Raw genomic sequence first — 16,221 nt, 5'->3', positions numbered from 1 at the left:
ACACGTGACTAAAAGAGAGTGCAGTGCAATTGTATAATACTGGTATAGACTAGTCTGTGATTCCTGTTGGTTCGTAATCATTAAGTACTTGTGGGTACATCGATCTTGCTCTGTGTATCGAGATGCTTTCCGTTTGTTTCATTATATCAATGTCTGGTTTTGGTATATGGCAAATGATTGTAGCTGTAAACGCGATGTCGGATAAAGTGTGTCCGGGCATCCGGAAATGAGGTACAACATAAGGACTTCTGTCTTTTCTATTAGTTCTTATGTTCGAGCGGTGTCCATTGATTCGTTTGTGGAAATGTTGAGTAGTTTGACCGATGTATTGTATGTTGCAGGTACGACAGGTTATGGCATATATTACATTACATGATTTACAATTGACGTCATCCGTGATAGCTTTTTCCCGTGACTGTCGATGTGAAAACTTTGGTGTCTTGAATTATTGAGCAGCAGGCGCATCTTGGTGTCCAAGTAACTTGCTCTGACTTTGCGTGTTTTAACCGTTTTAATATATATATATATATATATGTTGAGGGTAGAAGAAAATCAAGTCGGGTTTTTCGTCTCTACAAGCCTGTTTCGTGAGTAAATCACTCGTCAGGAGATGTTGATGTACCACTGACTTCCTATATATATATATATATATATATATATATATATATATATATATATATATATATATATATATATATATATATATATATATATATATATATATATATATATGTATATATACATATATATATATATATATATATATATATATATATATATATATATATATATATAATCTGATATCATTAGTATAAATGATCAGAATGGACCATGGTTGTAAGAATGTATTTGGAATTTGACAAAGTAGTCATAATTGTGGAACGGAGAAGACAGTTGAGACTGTCAGATGAGGTCATCTGTAAATTGTTAAGTCAAATCAAAGCACAGCTTAGAGAATATAGTAAATGAGGATGCATCCAGTAAACTTATCACGCGATTTAGTATCATATAACCTACATCCCGACAGCAAAGGCCGATTTAAGTGTATAATCACGATCGTTTATTGAATTCAGAATGAAAAAACCACGGCATCCTTGTTCTGTCTACATTTGAACTGCATGTTTCCTTAGTATATTTCTGCGACATGTATTATTATCGATTGCGAGCGCTTCCCCGAAACCACTTCCCAAAACAAAAGATGTTTTTCATTGGCTGGCATAGTATCCATACTAGCAAATCTTAATAAAAAATAAATAAAACATCCGCAAGGAAAGTTTCTTAATTACAGAGATAAAATGAATGAAAGGCATTCCCGGAATACACGCCACGATTCCCAAGTAGTGCTATGGCGAACACTTATATGTGCAGGCACCAGCTGTCTAATTATGTACATATATATGTGTGACATGTGAAGTAAACTGTTATCACTGGCTGAGATGTCTAATGATAGAAATTGCAATACTTGGAACTCACTGTAAACACATCATGAACTTAAGTTGAACTTATGTACTAAGAATGCAAAAAGTGGGTAACTGAACACCAACCTCTGTTAGAATATAAACTCAACACGAGTAATCGATATTACATTTACGCAATTAGTCACAGTAGCTCTTCGTAATCACAGCGGAAGTACATTATGTGTATGTAATAGACAAACTGTTCAACGCTTAGTGCTGTTAATAAAACGTCTTGGTCATCTGTCAAGAAACCAATTGATCAAATGTAATGTACATCTGTAAACCTGTATGGGAAACATAATTAAATCATTAATTGATGTGTAAGTGACAGTTTGACTAGAACTTGCATTGTACATATGTGAGTATAGCTCAGGAATCTGCACAGTTTGAATGAAATCTTGCGGTGGTTATGGTTTGGTGTTAGTGTGTACTCACAGTCACTTGTGAGCTAATATTCTATTCCAGAATGGTAATATTCTATTCTAAGTTGATCATAATACAAAATAATGACGCTATTAGGTATGTACGATATTCAAAAATACCGTTGCCGGTGATTGCAACGGTATTTTTTGAATATCGTGTATAAAACCTAGTATACAATCATACATACATACATACATACATACATACATACATACATACATACATACATACATACATACATACATACATACATACATACATACATAATGCATTTGAATATATGATCTTTTTTTCTGGGTTGGAAAATGTGGTTATGTCGTAGTAGTCATGATGGTGTTTTTGGTGCTGGAAGCACTTCCTTTATCTATCACTGGTCTGATACCACAAATTAGATTTCCTAGATTATTACCATTCTGGAATAGAATATTAGCTCACAAGTGATTGTGTGTGTACCGTGCATGTCGTGGAAGAATTTCTCGAACCCGAAAAAGTTGCAATTATTGTTACAAAGCGGGGCTGGTCGTTTGAGGGTAATCATTAACAGCTATTTACATGTTTTAAAACCCTCAAGACGGCGAATTCATGATGAACATTCAGTCTCAAAACGGGGCACGAATAAACAAGCTCTCAAGATTACAAAATACTTGTTAAGTTCACCCGTAGGCCTATATACATTTGCCTCATGCTTTAAGCCTTACTTCTTTTCGTTTAGGCTGGGTTCAAACAATGTTATCGACTGATTTTGTCAAATAGTGTTTGTTTGCGTGTGTGATATACACGTAATTGCTATAATTTCACCAATTATTCACAGCGAAGGGTAAACATATCAATTTAAGGCATTCTAGGATGATAACACTAGAAGCTTATGATACAGAACACATTTAACGTACCAGTGAATAATTACACTCGTGTGAACTCTGTCCCCTACTATTCTAAAGGGTCTGTCACATGCACAGCTGACCCGACAGTTTGTCTTTATTGTTTACCTGGCCCCTGACTTTATACGATGCATTGTGAAAGGCCTTTTAGTCAGCACAATCAAGCCTGTCAGAGAAGAACTCACCAACCGTGATAGCTGAAACTGAGATGGGTTGCCGTGAGAAATTTGAATTTCTCCCACTCGTGCTGGCAAAGCGAAACCTTTTCATAGTTATACTTACGCCACTTCTGCTATTACCGGTACCTCTATGTTACCCAACACCGGTAAGTAGTAAAACAAAAAACGTGTTATTATTGTTGTTGGCCATTCATTGCTCACTGATCGCCATTGACATTGATTTGCTATCAGAATCACAGATACATGTAACCAAGCCATACGTTTTTTAATGCTTCTGTTTGTAATCGAGACATTTCGATATATTATTTACGTCTACGATAAACCGGAAGTAGAGATCAACCAGCGAAACATTATCGTTGATATACCGTGAATAAATAATTCGCTACGCCCATAGTCAATACTGTCTAACTAAACTAACTGTGCCAAGTGAAGTCGATTAGACGGTAATTATTACGAAACAACAAGCGTTTCAGCGAGACTTGCACATTGCGGTCTTCATGGCTGCCATTTTAATATTTGTACGTCAGACGTTCTCGACAATGACGGCAATCATAATACGAAGTGGTACTGACAAACATTGGAAAAACAACTGCAATATTATTATCTTACAAATTCATCGTTTTAATAAATTATTGTAAAATTATAAAAAGTACTTCAAATAGCGTGATAAATTAACTCTAGTCCGGCTAGGCGAAAGTACCTGAATATACATACTGCTATTTATAGTTTATAGTATAGTGAGGTATAGTGATATGTATGACCTCAAATGATCTCATTTATCACGTGCTACCTCGGTCTTTTTAAAAAGTGAATGGACCATTAAGCTCAAAAGAACTTTAAAAGGGTTGGAATTGCTGATTATACATAGTGATGTGTGGCGTTAGTCGTTGTATAGTTTGGCCACCAGAGATGTATTTACTTGTGTCACGAGGCGAATGTACGAAGCTGAGGCTCTATCCCTTCAGCCCGACACTCCAGTACCTGTCAAACTATGTGTACACTACTCAACAATAACAATACTGCGCCATTTTACACGTACAGCCTTCTACCTCTGGACACTCGTCATATGTTAGAATAATAAGTTGTTTGTTTGGTTTTGTTGTTGATGATTGTTTGTGCATTTTAGAGAGAGAATGATTTCATTACACTGCGATGATGGTAATTAATCGGATGTTTTAATTTGTTTACATAATTTATTTTTATATATAATACTGTGCCATATTTTGCATTTAAAATTAGATGTTATTCTCCAACATGTTTCTTCGTTTAGTCAAGGAAAATACATCGCATTACATTACATTACATTACATTACATTACATTACATTACATTACATTACATTACATTATTCACACCACTTCCATTGTTTCTATTCATTTTCGGTTCTCTTTATATATACTGGAAGCATCTATATTTACCTTTGTAAGTAATATAACTTATAAGGGGCCGTGTCATTTTAAAACTGACACACGACCATAGGGTAAAGGAAAAATACACAATTTTGTTCTCGCGATTTTCCGAATTTCTAATATTATTTTCTCTACATTTCAAATAAAGTTTTAAATATTGTTTCCTCTCCTTTTCCCCCCTATTTTCTACTGTTAGCACTGTCTTATCAGAGTTTACCAACTTTGCATTAATTAGCAGATTGCTAATCCTAGAACAAACTCACAGGCTAATAGCCCAATTAACACGTTGCGCAGTGGGTGTAAACATCTACTGATCCGACTAATGGCAGTCCGTGTACTGCAGTGAGACAGTGAGAGGAAACAATATTTAAAACTTTATTTGAAATGTACAGAAAATAATATTAGAAATCCGGAAAATCCTGAACACAAAATTGATTATTCGTCCTTTTCCCTGTGGTACGACAAACGTAATTCCTTCGTGTGGGGGGGGGGGGTTAAAGTTAATTTCGTTTTGCGTGCGTCAAACTCGCAATAAGGATTTGCAATGATTCTTACTAAAAATGAGAGAGATCAAAAGAGGCAATACTGTTTTTCTTGTCTTGACGAAATGACAGAAATTAAACTTTGCCGACATACACGGAGAGAGATGCATGTTGTCTTAAAATAACCATATAACCAAGTAACCCTCTGACCAGGGATTGATGCACAATAAATGAATGACAAAAACAACCACTTGAATGCTACGAAAACATGGTTTTATTATTCACCAACACCTAAACAGAAGTTCCTGAAATCAAGAGACTTTTGTTCCGTTTGTTGGGTCATCACAACTCTAAATGAACGCACACGTCAACCAATGTCTTGCGATTTGGATAATAAGCCCACAGCCCAAGCAATTGGCGTTACACTTATTGTAGACATTACCTCATTTACTTGTACCTGCAACTCTCGGTTTTAAAACATCAGACATAGCTTTCAGGATTAGCTGATGCCAAATTCTAGACTGGATCGCTGTTTAGACACGATGAGATTCATCGAACACAAATATAAACAACACTGCACTCTACCATGTACATAACAGTAATGGCATGTGATCTTGTCAACGAAAGTTAAACGAAATGGGTACGTGATGAGCCGATCGTTCAATGGTAGTGGCAACTTTTAAAGGACCTTCACGATAATTGATTTGAATAAACTATATGGAGATGACGTTGCCAAAATCCACCTCCGCCAAGGTTCTAAGTTAGGCCATGTTGTGGTTTAACGTGAAACTAATACGAATGTAAATCCGGAAATTACCAACGAGATGTCACGCGTTTGACGTGACCTCTAAACTTGGACTAAAGTCTCGTAGATAGCGTGGTGTATTGCCAACGTTTATTTCGGCACTCCCAACAAGTTGATCAGTGATCGACTGATGTTGATGCAATCATTATATTAACGTGAAAATCAAAAGTTCGACCGTCTAAAATAATTATTCAGTACTAGTTTTAGTAATTCCAAACAGATTTGTACATAATTCAGGTGATAGTTGAAACATGTTGAAGCCGCCGCCAACGTGTTCATCACTGCCGTGGTGCGGCGGTCAAAATCAACGTGTATAAATTACGGAAACGTGCGAATAAAAATCGAAAGAAACAATATGAAGACTAAAAAGCATGAGACAGAGACAGTAAAATGGCAACTTGAATAGCAATTTGAGTTTGTTGTGTTTATCGATATCATGGTACGTGAAATAAACATACATGTAGGACAGGTCGTTCATTTTCCCATTTCACATTAAGAAATTTCGTTTTGAGGGGGATTTAAACTAAAACGAAGAAATTACATTTTCTTGTGCATCACTTTTAAAATGACATGGCCCCTAAGGCAAGTCAACAAGTATTGAATTGTATACAATACATACACATACATACATACATACATACATACATACATACATACATACATACATACATACATACACACACACACACACACACACACATACATACATACATACATACATACATACATACATACACACACACATACATACATACATACATACATACATACATACATACATACATACATACATACACACATACACACACAAACATACATACATATATACATACATACATACATACATACATACATACATACATACATACATACATACATACAGACACACGCACACACACACATACATACATACATACATACATACATACATACATACATACATACATACATACATACATATTGCAATTGAATATGTGGTCTTTTTTCTAGGCTGGAAAATGTGGTTATGTCGTAGTAGTCATGATGGTGTTTTTGGTGCTGGAAGCACTTCCTTTACCTATCACTGGTATGATACCACTAGTTAGCTTTCCGTTGTTAGGTAAGATTTTGTGGTGTTTGTTTGTTTGTTTGTTCGCCTGTTTGTTTGTTTGGTTTAATGATTAGAACCAGCAAACATTTCAATACAGTTGTGAACATAAGTAATCTGAATATTCATACCTAGGAATGTGATGTTTGTTCAATAGTCCTGTTTCAAACACTTTTACGGTCTATAAAAAGTTTACTTGCTTTGACTGCAATTTTATTCCGCTGAAATGTTAATAATATATTTGTAGCATAAATACAAATATCAACTTGGCCACATCTACCTTACTAGTTAACAATGTGTTTGTGTCGTTGTGTTTTATTTGAGTTTTCTTTCGATCATCTTAATACCTACATAACATTTACAACATAGTTTTTGCAAACGGTGATAAAATAGAGTCAACTATTCTACTAGGTATACAAGATTACCAAACAGTTGCCAAGAGTTATGCTGTGGATACAATACTGTTTATCATGGCTGTGATGATAGTTGCGACGGCAGTAGAAAGTACCAACCTACATAGACGGATAGTTTTACGTTGCTTGTTACTGCTAGGATCAAATCCATACAGGTAATATCACATCTACTGTAATTGTCATTAATTGACTCTTGCTTTGTAAATTTATATCTTAATATATTACTATGGAAACATTTCATAGTATAATAATTGTGAAGGGTTATATGCAGCTTATGTGTATATGTGTATATATGTATATGTATGTGTATATATATATGTATATATATGTGTGTGTGTGTATATGTGTATATATATGCAGCTTATGTATGTATATATATATATATATATATATATATATATATATATATATATATATATATATATATATATATATATATATATATATATATATGTGTGTGTGTACTTTCATGTTTATGTTGGTATCTTTTAATATACAGAATCCTAATTGGTTTGATGTGTTCAGGCTTCTTTTTATCGATGTGGGTTCCCAATATTGCTGTTATTGCAATGATGATGCCAATTGCTATAGGAATAAACAAGGAACTGGGGAGCAAACGCATATTAAAGGTATGTTCATAATAATAAAGTGCCGTTCAACTACACTTTGGGAACTTTTATGCTCAGCAGATACATATATTAATAAGTTCACAGGCGTCGTGCCCAAGCTATGTATACCCTACTCTTCACAACCCGGCCTGAAGACATACAAGTGCGAGGACATAACGGAACAATGCTCGTGAGACTTTCCGTTTACCTGCCCAGGTTTTCATCCTCTGAAGATAGATGTATGGATGGACGTATAGATGGATGATGGATGGATGGATGGATGAATGAATGAATGAATGAATGAATGAATGAATGAATGAATGAATGAATGAATGAATGAATTGATGGATGAATGTTTGCATGAGAGCGCAAGTAAAAGTAGCTCCTGGACACATACTTTTTATTTGTTTCAGGAGATTCAGAGTACACCTTCGCAGCAGGGCCATCATTCCGAACTACTTGAGATGACGTATGTATACAATGATCATTATCCTCCTACAAGACACATGGTCTTTTAATATTTCTCCAATTGTCTTAGCAATGTCAATTACATTTGTTCAAGTCAAAAGGATTCGTATATAAATATGGCATTTTATTCAATGAATTAGAAAATCGAAAAATCCAAGTTCACCCTAATAATTTTTAAACTGGGTATCAAAAGTATGCGTGTGCGTAGTGTACCTGCCGTCATGGTGCTATTCAAAGTCGTGACCCATTAGTTGACAAGAGAATATGATATGCGTACGATACTGGCATTTGCGGCCTGCTTAATATCACTTCAATGGATCATGATCAAACACATTGACTGCCAATCTTACTAACTACTGATTTGTTTCTATTTCTGTCTACGTCTTTACATTTCACATAAACTGTTAACACGACAAGGCTTTCAAATATTTTAAGTATTGTTTACGGATTATTTGTTAAAATTGTAATGGTGAAATACCACCATTGATGAGATTACACTGGCAATAGTAACATATTTCTGTAATTATAAACATCCATTAGGCTTGCATGCAAATGTTGCGTTTTCGGGATATTTGCAAGAGTGTTTGTGTTTCTAATCTGTGGCCAGACTAACTGTGAGATAAAGTGCAGTAGAAAACACTGCAAGCACTACAACTACAAATACACTGACACTAACACTAGGAGCAAATTTCATAAAGTATAACTATCTTTTCGCGTAAGTCCGTGTGTATATAATGAGCGCGCGCTCATTATCACCTCTTCGTTCGTCGTATCATCATGAGTGCCGTTTCGGCATCGTAGGTCGTTAGCCCTCATATATTATGACTTATCTACATCCTGTAAGGACACGTTTAAGATGACTGACAAGCATTTCTTTTCTAATTTATTGAATAAAATCATAAAATTGTATAATAAATATAATATAGCAAACCTAGATATTTTAAAGAGAGCTGACTTTCCACAAGTGCACTTTGAATTACTGTAACATGACGCATGTAAATATGATATTTAATGTTTTTTTAAAGGATGGAAATGGTAGGTTTTATGAATATTTTGTCTTCATAAACTATGACAATTATTGGTTGGATGCTAATTTTCCGGAACTTAGTACTGTAACAAAAAGTGCATACACGATGTCAATAATTCCCTTTCCCCCCCCCCCCCTCTTTAAACCTGCACTAGCTTTATCTGGAGTATTATTTTTTTCGACCAGTCAACCAACAGTATTTTCACTGGAAAATGATAAAATATCAATGATTTTATTGAATTTGTACGTGTCAATTAGAGTATAGGTATTGCACTGACCTACGCATTATATTTCATCTATAGGTGGTACATGGTATAGTAATAAGTTGAAAACGTGATTCATTGGGCGCTGAGTTTGGGGTGCGGACTCGAATCAATTTTATTGACTGTATTGCACCACATAAGTCTACTGGTATACAAATGTGTTTACCCACAGTTAATTCAGTACTGAGAAGTGCAGTATGGACGATATTACAGCTAAGCCATTATATCTAACAATGCGGTTGCAGCTAATGCACCTTTAGGTTTGCAGTACATTATGAACATTGCTGTCAAGACATCACATCGTCATATCATTACAGTAGCATTATTATATATTATCATTTGTAACTTATATTATGTAATATTAGTAATATTATTGTAACTTATGTAAATATTATTTACTTACAGAAATATTGATATCGAAAATGAGACCAATAAAGTAGAGGATCAGCAGAAGCCTGAAGGTTATCGAGCCGGCAAATATATATTACTTGGTCTATTATATAGTGTCAATTTAGGCGGCTCTGCGACGTTGATTGGAACTATTATACCTCCAGTAGCAAATGGACAGATGGTGATGTATGCTAATTAACATTATTCAAATTGAATATTTAATTTGTACACGACGAAGATGACTGTTTTATGATAGCGATGAATGTTCATTTAATGCAACTTGCGCATAGAATTCCAGATCTGCTGAATTTTGAAACATGTTCAACGTTTTACTCTTCCTGACAAATTCGAAGCTGATCTATTAATTATTTTACCCATGACGCGTAGAAAGCATAATCTTTAATTCTGTATCTATAAACATGCCGAATTTTTTTATTCAACACTGTGGATGCACGATGTGGAATCACGGCGGTGATATATCTGGTGAATACTTCTGACTAGCGTTTTTTTATATATCGCCCTAGAATCTTAAAGAAGTGGGATTTAAAAAAAAAAAATACACTTATTTTTTATTATATAGAGAATACGGACCTGACAGTACAATGACTTACGGAAAATGGCTAGCCTTTGCTTTACCCTTAGAGTTGTTGTGTTTAGTCTCTACGTATTTATGGATTGTCTTCCTAATGTGGCGAATAACGAAGAAAAACCGGTAGGCACACATTTCGTAATCTTGAACGACTCTTCTATAATGTCATCGAGGAAACCATACATTTCTAACCCAAACATTTCGAAGAGACTGAGTTCCTCTTCATCGGTTGGTCTCCAATTCTGTCAAAGAAATCAAACTAAAAAAGTGATATTTACTATACCTAGCATGGTTATTTTCAAGTTCAAAACCCGACCCATTTTTACAATTCAGTGCTATCCCTAAGAGTTTACGAATATATGACTGGAGTTTACAAATATGATTAGGAATTTCATAATTACTGCATACACAAGAAATATTTTCTTGACGTTACATCTGGAATTGTCATGGGTTTTCCGATTGCTATTTATATTTTCAATGCAAAGTGTGTATATCATAACACAAGCTGAAATATTCGATGTGTTGGGTATGCCCTTAATAGCACCATACGCGTTTAGCGAGTGAGTAAGATGAGTTTTTGCCTCGACACATAGGAGATTTCTACCAATAATAACTTATGTTTGTCACCTCAGAAAGAATAATAAATATGCAGACGTGGAAGAGATGGCTAGCAATGGTGAGATAATTATAGCAAATGCAGAGAACTCAAAGACTGGTGTGCATGACTACATAAAGCAAGAATGCATACAACTTGGTAGTATGAAGTAAGTATTGTTTTTTTTTCAATCGTAAATGACGTAATCATCAATGCATATCTGTGAAATTTATGACCAATAACTACCAATAGTAGTCATCGTGAAGGAAGAGTTACATTGTGAACTTTTAATGAATATTCATCCATGTATTTTTTCTTTTCTCTAATGTAATCATTAGTAAATATTCTATTTTCAACTATGTTTTCAGATGGGCCGAAGCCTGCACTTTAGTAATAATAATAGTATTGACACTGCTTTGGTGTTTTGCTGATTTGGATAGCATAGACGGATGGTTTTCATTGTTTCCAGATAGGTAGGTAAATAGCAATACTTTGTTGCTATTGTTGTACATATTCTTACTTTGCAATTGGCAATCAATCAATAATAAACAAATAATTAATTAATTAATTAATATAATTATATATTAATATAATTAATAAAGTGATATATGAACGTTTCTTATGGTTTCTTTTTTTTTCAAGTGACTCGAGCAAGATGGTAAATGATATTTTACCAATAATCACAACTTGATAAAGTTGATAAAGTTAAATTATATTTTGTGCCATTAGAGATAACAGATAAAAGGTTGTTTTGGTTCTGTTTTATGTTATTTTCACAGATACCCTAGCCTTACATGTGTTACAAGTGGATTTGCAATACTTTTCTTTATTGTACCTCGTGATTTCGAACAATTTAAACTTACACGTAGGTGAATATTTCTATTTAACTTGATTGCATTATTCAGTGATTATAACCATAGTTTGAAATAGGCTGTTGAACATTTATTTGTAGTAGTAGTAGTAGTAGTAGTAGTAGTAGTAGTAGTAGTAGTAGTAGTAGTTGTTGTTGTTGTTGTTGTTGTTGTTGTTGTAGTAGTAGTAGTAGTAGTAGTTGTTGTTGTTGTTGTTGTAGTTGTAGTAGTAGTAGTAGTAGTAGTTGTTGTTGTTGTTGTTGTTGTAGTTGTTGTAGTAGTAGTAGTAGTAGTAGTAGTAGTAGTAGTAGTAGTAGTAGTAGTAGTAGTATGTTGATTACAGTGACATGTAATCACATAACATAATACTAACAAATAACAAGCCGCCATTTTACACTTCATTGCAGTCTACAATATATACAGGTAACACTGTACAAAGAAAAAAACAGACTACGTCCATTACAATAGTAGAATACATAACTTGCACAATGTGAGATAGAAATTGAAGTTTGTACATAAAGTATATCACGCCTTCTATTGAAGGCCCTTAAAACAAATTTTGAAACAAGTTTTGGATGTTCAGTCATGATGTGGTTGTTATCAAACTCGGGACAAGATATCTTTATAAAGGAAATGACAAACATAGTTTTAAAAAATGAACAAATGGAAACTATATTGAGATCCTTCCTCAATCTTGTCTGTGTCACAATATCTACATATACTACCTTTCAGTCTACTCTGACGTGACCTTTTATATCATTAGTTGAAGAATTCCAAAGCGAAACTGATGAGCGAGAAGAGACCTTTTGAACTTTATTGTGATTAAACATTAATCTAAAGTGTTTTTTTTTTTAAATTGGAAAGGGGTGCACCTAATCAACACTGTCAACATTGCCTTGATCAATGCTTAGATGTTGTTGTTTTCTCTTACTCCATTAGAAAAATCTGAGAATTTTAAAGCTATTCTTGATTGGAAATATGTAGTCAAAAAGGTACCATGGGGAATAAATATAGTACTTGGCGCTTATTTTGCACTGGGGAATGGCATTAAGGTATGTACTCTTGAGATAGACTATTTCCCAAATATGTTAATGTAAACATGACATTATATAAAGGAACTAAACAAGTCAATCACACACGTGAGCTCCTGATTCTGATTGTGAAAATGAAGGCTCTGAGCCTGAAAGTGAAACACATTCTTGTCGTATTTGATGAAATAAATACATAAATACACATACAGCTATAGGTGGCATTGGTTACATTTCTAATTACCTCAGTTGTTTTATGAACGAAGGTTTTGTTTTTGGATAAATTTGAATAAGGATAAAGGGGTGGGTATTCATTTATTTGAAGATTGTAACACCACCTTGTTTTCACAAATTAAAAAATGCTATTGCTATATATGATGGATATTGTAGTTGTGTGGAAATTTAGTGGGCCCATTGTCTTACATATTTCTTCTATATTTCCAGACTGTTTATAAATCAACTCATCATGCTTATGTCATATATTGTAATAGTGTGTCAATTCACATACATGACCATTGCATTATTTCACCTTAAAATTGCAATTGCTATGAGCTATGCTGATTTTCTACGGAAATAAAACACGCACATTTGTACTCGCCTTATTATTTATTAAACTCGATTGTACAGTAGAATATGACACTTTTATGTATCAAATTTCTGAGATTTGTCATCAGGTGTCCTAGCATTAAGGGCTTTAATAAGATTAATTTGCATAAATACCCTACCAACGCAATTAATGTGCAAAATATACCAACAAGACTGGTTGTCACTTTTGTATATTTTCATTTGTAGGCTACGGGTGTATTCGCTGGAATTGAAACACTAATGGCGAAGGGTCTTGCAGATGTAGACGACTGGATAATTGTATTGGCTATCACAGTAATTGCAGCCGTTCTGACCGAATTTACTGGAAACGTTGCCATTCTACTTGTTTTCTTTCCCATTGTCACAGCACTGGTAAGTTAATCCATCTAAGTATATTCAAAGATTTAGAGAGTTTTCCAAACGCTATCACATATTGGTAAATAAAGCATAAATATGAAAGCAACGCTCTATTGATATAATTATCTCTGAGGTGTGCCTTATTTAGAATAACAACAAACACAAGGACTGCTGAAATGATCAGTAAATTCTGTTCTAGAAATTATACTTACTACGTAAGGTGCTTTCCTTCGGCATGTTCCAACTGAGACTGACATGACAGCAAAAAAAAAGTTTGCATTGGACAAAAACGTTTAAATTCATCCTTCACAAAAAATTACAACTAATATACCGTGCAAACTGCTTGGTAAAACCATATACTCTTTCATGTAGGGTCTATGGTAAAAGGAGGTGTGAAAGTATATATTTTTCCTGTTGTGTTATATTTAATTTTTCCAGAAAACTTTGCAACTTGAAAAAGCATGAAAATGATTAGTTTATGGTGCATTGATCACACAATTTGACAGGATGCTAGCTACATTTCTAGTTTTATCTTTAAATAAGGTATTAGGTTGGGTTGATTGCATTTTAGTCTTTTAAAAATACCTATTTTTAATGTTATATTAATAATTGATATTGTTTCATTTCATGGACAGGCAAAGGCAACAAATACTCACCCTCACTTATTTGTGATACCACTGACATTAGCTTGCAACATGGCCTTGATGTTACCAATTGCAACAGCTCCAAATTTGGTGTTTTATTCGTATAAAGAAGTCACGACTGGTGATATGGTAAGTGCAACTTCTGCGTGGGGTACATATGGTGCAAAGATGGGATGTAAACATGTCTGTGAAATTAAAACAACAAACTAACAAGAAGGAATGGTGAAAAATGATGACTAGCAATGTGTGTAAATAAGGGGTTATTTTTAATGTATGTAATGGAACATGGGAATAGTATAATATCAAATTACCATTTGAGTTATTGTAATCACAGGTATATGACCCGTTTACACTTCTCAGTACATGACCACATTTTCTTTCAAGCGCAACATGAAATTGATTTAACATGCTTAAAAGATATTGATTAAGTATATATATATAATATATATATATATATATATATATATATATATATATATATATATATATATATATATATATATATATATATATATATATATATATATATATATATATATATGTTGAGGGTAGAAGAAAATCAAGTCGGGTTTTTCGTCTCTACAAGCCTGTTTCGTGAGTAAATCACTCGTCAGGAGATGTTGATGTACTGAATATACCTCATATAAATCGTGTGGTGTAAGGCGGGATTTACCTAGGGTGTTGAGTGGTGCTTTTGTTTGTACAATAAGGTGTCAATTATGTGTGCGATGGGTCAGGTTCAATTATGTGTGCGATGGGTCAGGTGCAGACGTATCGAGCACTGTACTACGGACAAATCTTACCACTGACTTCCTATATATATATATATATATATATATATATATATATATATATATATATATATATATATATATATATATATATATATATATTATATTTAGTAATTCATCAATATAGAAACGGAAAGCCGGCAAATGAGTTCGTTCCATCAAACACATGACGAACTATTGAGGTTAAGATGAAATATACTTTATTGCAATTCGTTTCAACACATCTGCGAGACGTATTAATACTGATATTAAATGTTCATGGGTTTTTTTCTGTCTATTTCAGATTAAATGTGGTTGGATGGTGAACGTACTATCCTTGATTTTACTGAACCTACTAATCAATACATATGGTTATGTTATTTTTGACTACAGCAACAATCCAACGTGGGCATCAACTACCACAACTACTCTTGTTATGACTAATTTTACTACGACTCTGTGAAATACACCTTGTACCTTGTAGTCTCCACTTCCAACATTGGTCCACCAGGGACGAACATTGCCAATCCACAAGGTGACAACTATAAAATCTGTTTATTTCCTTAACTATATCTAGGGATCCGTAAACTGCATACTCAATATAAGTACCTTTTGTAATAACTTTTAAATGTTTTTAATCACATATGATTCATGAAATCTGCGCTTTTCATGATATAATATTTGTACCAACTAAGCATATTATCTAATTAATTTAAAAGCATAATCAGGACTGCAAGCTCCTACACAGCGCTACTGGAAAGTACCTCTTTTCACGGGCTGCAATGTGTATTCGCCATTTTGGATTAGTCACTACTATCGACAGATGAAAACATAAAAACATGCGTATTTTATTGTAGTTTCCAGATAAACTTCAAAAGACTCCTAATGTTTGGGAAGGAATGAAATACCATTGA

The 16,221-nt window shown here is 33.9% G+C and overlaps 1 protein-coding gene across 1 annotated transcript; it reads left to right on the top strand.

The window, feature by feature from the left end:
* Positions 1 to 2,966: 2,966 nt before the first annotated feature.
* LOC144439216 (Na(+)/dicarboxylate cotransporter 3-like) lies at positions 2,967 to 15,783 on the top strand. Its single transcript, XM_078128489.1, has 14 exons — positions 2,967 to 3,083; positions 6,623 to 6,731; positions 7,131 to 7,287; positions 7,632 to 7,761; positions 8,154 to 8,209; positions 9,904 to 10,074; positions 10,469 to 10,600; positions 11,110 to 11,241; positions 11,441 to 11,545; positions 11,852 to 11,937; positions 12,863 to 12,975; positions 13,744 to 13,908; positions 14,529 to 14,666; positions 15,612 to 15,783. The coding sequence occupies exons 1-14, from the start codon at positions 2,967 to 2,969 to the stop codon at positions 15,768 to 15,770; spliced, it is 1,770 nt and encodes a 589-aa protein (XP_077984615.1). The 3' UTR covers positions 15,771 to 15,783.
* The last annotated feature ends 438 nt before the right edge of the window (positions 15,784 to 16,221 follow it).

The sequence above is a fragment of the Glandiceps talaboti genome, chromosome 8 (assembly GCF_964340395.1).
Source record: "Glandiceps talaboti chromosome 8, keGlaTala1.1, whole genome shotgun sequence".
NCBI classification, from domain to species: domain Eukaryota; kingdom Metazoa; phylum Hemichordata; class Enteropneusta; family Spengelidae; genus Glandiceps; species Glandiceps talaboti.
Note: the sequence above shows the minus strand (reverse complement) of the source record. Positions and strands in the feature narration are given on the sequence as shown.